Source organism: Lepeophtheirus salmonis, chromosome 4 (assembly GCF_016086655.4).
Source record: "Lepeophtheirus salmonis chromosome 4, UVic_Lsal_1.4, whole genome shotgun sequence".
NCBI lineage: Eukaryota > Metazoa > Arthropoda > Copepoda > Siphonostomatoida > Caligidae > Lepeophtheirus > Lepeophtheirus salmonis.
Window position 1 is genome coordinate 18,228,848 of NC_052134.2, and position 10,223 is coordinate 18,239,070.

Here is a 10,223-nt window from a genome sequence, read left to right on the forward strand (position 1 = left end):
AGGCTGAATGGTTCCCACATCAGTATTCTTGGAACAGAGGCTAAATCAAGGAAAATTGAAAACAATTCATAACATAAATTGTTATCTAAATTGAAAATTAACATTCGCAATCTAAGACAATACTGTAATATACCTACATAAAATTACATAAAAGCTCATTGTTTATCAGGAATCGACCCATTTTTATAAACTCAACTAAACCGTTAGAGTGCATAGATATAAGTTATAACCTCTCCAATTTATCCTAAGAACTGAATGAGTGTATCTTTGCACGAAGACGTCATTACATCTTTTAATTTCTTGAATTATAAATTCTAAAATCCACAAAATCTAGATATTCATAGAAAATAGTCATAGGCAGATTTTGGTGGAGGGCCTGAGCCTGATCCTCAAGATTTACTATTTAAACATGTACTTATATTTAAAATACTAAGCATGCAAATAGTACTTCAATCAATCCTAATTACAGACGTGAAATCCTGGGATATTGTAATTTTCTCCTCACAGGTATAATATAATGTAAGACATTTCAAAGGATTGAAACCACTAATTAGAAATATCTAATTTTTGGTTCAAGCTACCGTATGTGGTCAGTATTTTGCGTGTTTCTGAAACTTAGAATCTTTAATTCAGGAATATTTAGTCATTAGACTGTTGGAGCTATGAATTGTCATTGAAAAAAAAATTATCAAAATAACTTGCTTCCAAAAATTGAAAGATATGTGGCCCGTAAACACAAAATCAAGCTAGAATTATATTTATCGTAATTCAGCAAATTATATTCAACTTTTATATACAAATTATTGTGATTAATCTTTTGAAGTCACCACAAATTAAAAATCAAAGTTGTAACATTCATTGTCAGAATGAACAAAAAAGAAGGTGATAAATTTTATTTTGAAAGTAAGTCTCATAAATCAAATAAAGGTTTTAAACTTTAAATTAAAATTCTAGGGTATATAAATTCATCCCATAAATTTGAATACAAATCCTACAGTTGACAAAAATATGTCCATGAATTGTCATATTTATATTATGATGTAAATAATAAATCGGACCTTTTCTACTTTTCTTGATTTTTGCTCAAGATTGTGTTAACTCACCCCTAAATACCATACTGCTTTTGTTATAAAGGATTTTTTTTTAAATTTAAAGTAAAATAGTATAGTAACTAAATTATTCTACGCTATGATGTCTAGATCATCTTTAATTTTGATAATAATGAGCCGTTTTCATAGAATGTAATAAATGGTAAAATAATAACTTTATTTTAACGAGGAAAAGAACTGAGTAAAATTATGATAAGGTGTCACATAGTATATATATATATATATTATATTAAAACATAAAGAATTAACAAAAGATTCCAGTAGCTAAATATATGAACAAATAAACAAGGTATACTTTGTAAATAACATACTTCTTCGGTCAAGTAATTAAAACATCCTTTTACAACTCATTTATCCTTTATAGTTTGGTTCGCTAAGGATTTCAATGCCTCATCAGGGTTTGAAACAGAACTTCCCTAGATTAGCGAAATCGATTTTTTTTTCATCCATGATAGCTTTATACTTCTTCCAATTAAGATAGAAATCAGTCATCTTCAAACTCTTCAGTAACATTAATGAAACCCTGAAGTAACTTTCCAGAATTTGTTTCATTAACCTTTATGGGAGGTAAATGTATCCCTCCATCCTTACCTATATATGACGTCAAATAGCATTAAATAATATTAACAAAGATGTACAGTTAAACTCTAAACCTGGATTAAGAGGTCATATTCGCACCAAGCGCTCGCTTTTTCATTTTCTTTGCCTGACCGCTTAAAACAGGTCTGACTGTAACTAAAAATATACTTACTCGAATATAAGAAAGGAAGCCGAATAATCCAATATGTGTTTGGTGGAAGTTTAATTGGTTCCATACATCCTGTGACAAATACTGGCCCTCCTTCCGTTGGCATAACTTTTGGTAGTAGGTTTACATTAATTGGAGCCTTAGGTGTTACAACATGGATTCTCATAAGTTGACCGACAGCAATGGATCGTCGACTACTACAACAGCATGTTATGTACAAAGGCATATATGATTCAGCGACTTGCGCACCAAAGCCTCGAGTGGAAATTCCTCTAGACGAAGATTTTGAAGAAGATGCTTTAAAATCCGGAGAATTGGCTATGAATCGGTGACCTCTTGAGCATTCATATTCACAACCAAAGAAAACTTTTGCCAATATCCCCATTTCCACACCATCTCCTCTAGGATTAAATGTCATTTTTTTAACAGCTGTATCAACCAAATTAGACCATTTCTCTTTCAATATAGTAAGATCCGTTTTTGTAATTGGAATATCCCAAGACAAAAGATGCTTATAATTTCCCAAAAAGCCAGGCTGAAAAAATATTAAATTTAGAATAATGTAATAGAATTTTAGATAATATTAACAAACCTGATTTAATCCAGAAGAGTGAGAATATTTGCTAGAAGGTCCCATATGTATCAGTGACCAATATGGTAGTTCCGGTGATAGGTCCTTTGTAAACTCTTCCTCAGTTAATACATTATAACCGATGCCTTCAAATTCCGTTTGAGATTTTTGATTGCTGTCTTCAATTGATAACTGATCCAAAGTATCAGAGAGATGCATCAAATCCTCAACAATACTGATTCGGGATAAATGTAAGTTATCAGAAGGATTCTTAAAAGGTAACTCCCAATGTTCCATATCTTGACAACAACCATCTTCCAAACGAAAGTAAAAATCAAAGTTGGCTTCTTTAATATTAAAAGGATCCGATCGAGAGATCTGAGTTTTACCACAATTACAAGCAGAATTAAATACATAATTAGACGAATGTATTTCCTCGTCTCCATGAATTCTTTTTATACAATGTTTTCCAGACAAACTAACAGCCTCGCATTGTTGTCTTGATGAAGCCCAATAGTATGTACATTCCTCTTGAAGAGTTTTGGCGTATTCAACTGCACATGGGCCACGAGCATGAATAGAGAGTACGGACATTGCTTGAAGGAGTTTTATATTATGATATTCTTCCAAATAATGACTTGGCAAACCATCTTCATACTTATCCAAGGCGCGTGGGAGTGCCATACTGCAAATCGATTTAGATACATGTTTAATTACATTCACGTATGATTCCATTTTATTTGAACGTCTCAGCTCTTCATTATTGAAGGACAACAAAAAAAGTCGAACATGTTTTTAGCAACCAAATACCATTGCTCCGAAGTGGGGAACTGAAATAAACGTGAATTTAACTATCACTTTTGTACGAAACTAATATCATTAGAATATCACTAAATTAGCGCATATATTATGTATAACAACATCTTATTTTTAAAGATTGACTGACCTTTGATCCTCAGATATTAAAAATATTATTTTTTTTTAATCTAAAGATTTTAATCACTAAAGACTTATGTATTTCCGAATGAAATCATCATCAACCTAAATCACATTTAAACAAAAATAAAAAAAAGTAAAATGGAAACTTACTTCCCAGTTCCCATTTGAGTTCCCCTTGGCCCTACTCCACATCCAAGATATATGATTATTTAAAAATCGAGAAAAGTTTCTATTCTTTCTAGATTCATCCAATGCAATGTCTTCATAATAAGGTACAAAGGGGCTGTCGTAATCATCGTTGATTTCAAATGATCCTAATAAAATAGTTAAATAAGTGAAATTTGAAATAATATACAAGAGTAGCTAATTACCCAAGGATTTGTATAGTTCATTCCAATCAAATGTAAAAATATCATGGTGTAAAACTTTGCTTTGACTTAATTCCACAAAACAAAATTCTTGTCGAATGGGAATTTTGAATAATCTATTAAATACATTGTGTTCAACATAAAGAAACAACAGCACACAAAATAACTATATTTTCTTACGTAACGGATGACATAGAGGCTCTATTCCATAAGCAAATAATGTCACTGGAGAGATTGGATTCAAACATCTGGATATCCTGATATTTTTCAACTTCCTTCCTTTTGCTATTATTTTCGTCGTAGGTATAAAGAACTCTTAAAGCTAGAAGGAAAAAAATATGACAATTTTTGGGGAATAAATTAGAACATAAAGCAGGATTAATGACATCTTGATTCATTCGAGATTTGTTCCAAGCTCGTATCCCGAAAAAAATAAATAAATAAAATAACATAAATTTATGACTAATCTGTTCCGCGACTCCAATTATCATTAAATATATTCATAAAACTATTGTTGAAAATAACTTTTTAAAAACATTATATTCTGTTAACTATCCCTTTTTCACTATGATTTAAATAAATTAATATTCGTTCCTGGAGGAAGCTTTTAAGTCAAACAATTTATCACATAAAAACAACTTTTAATAAAATTAAGCTGAAAGTGGCTCTTAAGTCCCGTTGAGAACTATTGACCAGCTCGTATCTAAGAAAAACTCTTATATCAAAGCAAGTTTTTGTTCAGAGTCCACTTCGTTTCTAAAAAAAACAAAAAAAAAAACAACACTCGTATGTTGGGGCTATCGTATCTCAAGCTATCACTATATCAAAACATGTACACAAACCAGATGAGAACCTTAAACCATAATAATACTAATTGTTCCTAAAAATGCTTGTATCTCGAAGGACCACTAAAGTTTCAATTTTATGAGAGACTTAAGGACTATTACTCGAGTCCTGCACCGAATTGTCAAACTAAATAGCGACTTACACTTTCTGTAAAATTAGAAATTAAGAAAGACAAAAATTAAATAAAAATAAGTATCTGTGAATTTAACAAAAAAATCCCCTTTCCATTCATGAATAGCCAGCCTAAAAAAATACCGTACATGCTAAAATTTGAACGCATTAGCAGCGTTTAAAAAAAACGTCGACAATAAAGTTACATGGCTCATGAGGCAGACATAGCCAAAGTCTAAAAATAAAGTAATTGTTATATTTAGTTAGTTTAGACCAAGTAAAATAGGAATAATATCAATTTGCCTAAGTTTGATGAAAAATAAGGAGGTCTAATGCTCTGCCTAAAAAGCCACATCCTTCTTTGAATTGCCCCCCCATATTTTAAAACTTTGGACATTTGTAATGATAAAACATACCTTGAGGAGGAGTAGGGAAGTAAAATAAGAGTCTTGGGGTTAAAAAAACGACCATTCGTCACTTTTTCTTGAGGAAAATCACAACAGTTCATGATCTTGGATATCTGGCTCATAAATTCCCATCTAATTGTAGGAAAAAACATATGAGTTAGGGTACTTAAGTATAAAATATACTAGTAATCCACCTTAAGGTCTCAACCGTTTTGAATAGTTGAACATAGGAGGTATCAAAGTGGGGAGATGGGAAATGAATAATGACAATGTGGCAAACATGAAAGAGAAACAAGTTCATGAGAACAGTGGTTTCCCTCCCTTGTGCCAAATAGGCCTGGACACCCATATCCTTCATCTTTTGAATCCCATGAAGGAGATTGGATCCATCATGAAAGTTCTTCAAATGAAGAAAAATGAGATTCGAGGAAGGATCGTGAACACCCTCCACAAAGTCCTCCCCACTTTCATCCATCTCATTCCAAGGACCAAAGGCATCTTTTTGAATATAATGATCCACAAAACTACCCTTTCCATCCCCAAAATGACTCTTGCCACTTACTCCTATCACAAGAACACGATCCTTTCGAACAGTGTCCAAGAAACTCCTAAGGAAACAAGAAATACTAAGTAAGTAAATAAAACCAATGTGAGAGAAGAAGCTTCTTACTCAAAGTTAAATTCCGTCTTTCCATCCGATCCTATTCCAATTCGAAAGTAATGCGGCGTTGACTTCATTCCTTAAAGTTGAATTAATTTAATTTATGTTATTTCTCGGTGGTAGATTGTTGTTGTGAATCGTGGATTTAAATCATAGAGCCACATGTGACGTCATTTATGACTTCATCAGAGGTCAACATTCTTTTTCCTACATTTCCCCCTACGCCTTTTTAGGGGAGATCGGGTTAGGTTATTGAACACAATAAATTAATTTCTCAAATCTCCAACTCCTAAATAGAGCATTTTCATGTGTTTTTTGTGAATCCTGTTATCTCGAATGTGGTTATAGATATACATAATATGTATAACTCTGTCAAATAACTTGACCTGTTCTTCCCTATACAGCTAGTAATGTTACAAACGTTGTAGGGGGCGCTTTGAACACACAAAAAAAGGAGATACAAATAAATTCCGAATTTTTATGCAATAAAAATAATAATATTAATTCAAGTCATTATATTTCCGAAGTGTTTTCCATTTTACTCAAGTTGATTGAAATTCTCATCTATCACCTGACAAAATTTTATGAAGCTAGAACCATATTTGTGCAATTTAACTATCCAATTTATTATTTTTACAATCTTAGTTTATGTAACTTTTATAATTAGCTTATCGAAGGGTACTTTCAATCTATTTTTCCACTTTACTCAATTCAATTGAAATTATCATCTATCACCTGACAAAAAAATTTCATGAAGCCAGGAATTACCATATTTGTGCAATTTAACTATCCAATTTATTATTTTTACAATCTTAGTTACAGTAACTTTTATCATTCCAATTCACTATTATTTTTGGTGGATAATTATCAATATCTGTGTAGATTTATTATGTAATTTAATGTATGAGCTTCAATTTATGTTAATTAATTATTGTTCTTATTAGACATAATTCTAGTCACGGATTATCCTTTATATTTTCATAGTGGTTTTTTTATGTAAAAATATATTCTGTGGTTTGATTTATTTATTTAGATGCTTTAAATAATATGTATGTGAAATTTTAATAATAGATGTATAATAATTATAGTTGTTATTATTTCATGAAGAAAATTTTATCATAAATATTAAATATATAGTACATTCCTCATTACTATATAAATTTATTTTCTTAAAGTTTAAGAACTTATTGATGAACTAGAATACTCTGTCCTTAAACGATATAATTACAGATACTTATTGATTCAAATTGATTAATATTTATATTATCAAATATGTAGGAAATATTTAGTAATTATATTATTTTACAATGAATTGCCCTCTTCGCATTGCATATGTAAAAAATATTAATACTTATACTTTGATTCTTCTTCTTTTTTTCTCTTCTCAAAACGTGAAAACACGTCGTTATCTTAATTGTATCACGCAAACTTTCATCGAAAAAGAAGCAAAAACAAAAAATGCCCAAAATCTACTAGTAGTTAGCCAAATAATTCAATCATACCAACTGCTATCTATATCTTTTATACTCGCAAACTATCACTGTCATATTATTTCTTTACCAATTTTAAAATAAATTACATATTATTAAAATTTACATAGTATTTTATTCAATACTTTATCATAATATTGCTGTGTAATATTTGATTAAAAGATTAGTTATTTTATTATTTCTTTGAAAAATAGCCAAAATTTCTTCATAGAAATAATAAAAGGGCCAATATATATATTAAATAAACGATAATGGATGAACAAGAAATTGTATTCCTGTTCTTTTGGAAATGGAGCATTTGTATAAAATAACTTACTACTTTGTATATTTTTTATAAAGAATATATTACGATATAGCCATGACGTATCAAGGGAAAAGAGGGAATCGACATTTGACAACAAAATACATAGGGCATTTTTGTGTTGCCGAGGTAATACCGTTTAAAACATAAAATGGGCATAAGACATACGTCATAGGCTAGCCAAATAAACAAACAATAACTTTGAATATAAACGTCGAGAAAGGAGGTTGGAATTCCCAATCAAAAACCATACAATTACTTTGTTCCTATCGAATAAATATTTAAAATACTGTCATCACTGAAATCAGGAGAAAAAACTTCATCAAATAGAGTTAATTATCTCTTTAAAATCTAAAATTTTTAAATCTTTTTAACATACCTACATATGTTAACAACTATAGCAAATTGAAAAAACATAACTTCATAAGATATCTGAGACAGGCCATTAACTATAAGTTATAATTACTACTATCTCTGTGTCTTTTAAATCCGGTAAATTTTTTAGATGTCCCATTTTTTTGGAATTGGTAAGCTGAACAATGAATTTTCTTTTCTTTAGCAGTTGTCATTATTTTATCCCTGAGTAGTAAATATAATTTTCTAAATAGATACAATTACATTCAAAATCTGATTTCATGTGCGTTCATAAAAGACCTTGATAATTTGTAGTGGAGTTAAAATTGTGTGTTCTTGTTGGACGCAGAGTAGAATAGGGATCGACATTGAATGATAATTTGTGGCGGAGTTAAGATTTCTATGTCCTTGTTGCACTCAGAGTAGAATTGGGGATCGACATTGAAGTAATTCTAGCGAATGTCCTTGTCTATATCCTTTTCTCCTTCCTCCCTTGTCACAGCTCATTTTAGCTGATCTAATTAAGTGTCATGAACATTATTCCTTCTCTCCTCCAAAACTAAAGGTTTAAAGCTTTTAAAGAGACTAAAAAGGAAACAGCAAGCAAGATGGTTAAAATAAAAAGTAAGCAAAAACTATGAATAAGAATTATGTTCAGTCATGAACGTCTCCAGCAACTTGAGATGCCCATATAACCTCCATGAAAAAATATAGAATATCTTAGATTATTAAGGCAGGGAACACTAAAATGAATATGGAGAGAGCTCTTCTTTTTTTTTTTTTGTTTTACAAAAGCGTAAAGAAGAAATGAATCGTTCATTTTTTATATATTCATTCCAAGTAATTATTTTAGTTTTTTTGTACTTAGAGACTTCTTGTTTAAAGTCATTAACGTATTTTTGTTTTCAACTATTATTAATTTTTGTATATCTACTTTTATTTATTTATTATAAGTCTTTACAGTAATATACATACAGTGTCACTCTAGGTACCCTAATTATATATAAAATATATGATATATCACGTATATGTATTACATTGTCACAGGAATTATTTAAATAAATTTATTAACAATTTCATCTAATAAATTGATATTTTGGATTTAAAATTATATAGACATAATGATTTGCTTTGTCCAGGTTATAGAACTGGTTATCCTAAGAAAAAAACTAATCAAAATCATATTGAGGAAGAAATTGTTTTAGAAAAATATTCTCTTTATAAGTTTCCAAAAGATCCTGAACTTATTAAAGTATGAGTAAATTCCATCAGAAGAAAAAACTAGGAGCCAAATCAATATTCAAGAATCTGTAGCAAGCATTTTCCTATCTCACCTTTTATTCATGAAAGAACAGATACAAATTCAACTCAATTCAAGAAAATGAGATACCAAATTTTACGGATATAAAAAAAAAAAAATCTGGATAAATCGTGTTTACCCAAATGTATTAATGTTATTTATAATGAAGACTTCCTCATATTTTTCGCTCTATCATCACAGGATCTTATTCCTGACATTTTTGTTTTTTTTGTTTTTCAAAGAAATTGTCGAAGTTCATCAAAAAGTATGAGCAGTTATTCTGATATTTAAGCATATTTAAAAGATAAACAGAATGAATCCAAACTAGCTTCAAGCATAAAGCCATTGAGATATTGGAAGAAGCAGTACATCATCAAGATTTTAGTTCAAAAAATCATATTAGGTTTATTATAGAACAACTTCACCTTCACTTTGTATGTGTGAAAGGGCAAAGATACTCTTCCAATACTTTGACGCGATACAATCCCAGCTTTATATAATCAAATTAGACAATCTGGAATTATTTACTTGCCATCTGAATTGCGTATAAGAAGAGAAACAAGTGGGTTCTAAGCTCAAGGAGGAGTGCCACTCTGAGCAATTGATAATTTAAAATCTAGATTTAAATTATTCTATGAAAAAGACAAGTACGTTTCTACAATAATTGACGAAGTCTATTCCTCACATAGAGTTGAATTTAGTGGAAGCAATTTTTTTTTGGATGTGATAAGAATGGAAACTATTCTAAAATCATACTTTGCTTTATGGTATAGAATGTACTTGGGAAATACAGTGTACATGGTAGCTTTGGTACCAATCACAAATATTAAATCTTTAATTATAAAACAATATTGTATGATAGTTCTTGAAGTAGTTACCAAAGTTGTCCTAGAACCCGTTGCCAACATTACGGAGATCCATGTCTCAAACAGAAAATTATATGTGGATGAACTAGGAAATAGAATTTTTCAGTGATATATACTGAACCCTTTTTCCACGTCTGAAAGAAAAATATGTA

The 10,223-nt window shown here is 30.0% G+C and overlaps 1 protein-coding gene across 1 annotated transcript; it reads right to left on the bottom strand.

Moving 5' to 3' along the window:
- Nucleotides 1-1,245: 1,245 nt before the first annotated feature.
- Nucleotides 1,246-5,929, bottom strand: LOC121116570 (nonsense-mediated mRNA decay factor SMG8). The gene is made up of 8 exons (XM_040710835.2): nucleotides 5,770-5,929; nucleotides 5,294-5,707; nucleotides 5,109-5,231; nucleotides 4,029-4,057; nucleotides 3,518-3,681; nucleotides 2,450-3,223; nucleotides 1,861-2,392; nucleotides 1,246-1,700 (listed from the first exon to the last, which is right to left on the bottom strand). Exons 1-8 carry the CDS (start codon nucleotides 5,835-5,837, stop codon nucleotides 1,594-1,596), a joined length of 2,211 nt encoding a protein of 736 aa, XP_040566769.1. The 5' UTR covers nucleotides 5,838-5,929; the 3' UTR covers nucleotides 1,246-1,593.
- Nucleotides 5,930-10,223: the final 4,294 nt, after the last annotated feature.

Excerpts from the sequence above, each read along its gene's own strand:
- LOC121116570 (XM_040710835.2), bottom strand. The coding sequence starts at position 5,837 with ATGAAGTCAACGCCGCATTACTTTCGAATTGGAATAGGATCGGATGGA. Across the intron at positions 3,682-4,028 it reads TTCTTTATACCTACGACGAA|GATCATTTGAAATCAACGAT; the intron begins AATAATAGCAAA and ends CTATTTTATTAG. Across the intron at positions 1,701-1,860 it reads GCTTCCTTTCTTATATTCGA|GTAAGGATGGAGGGATACAT; the intron begins GTAAGTATATTT and ends CGTCATATATAG.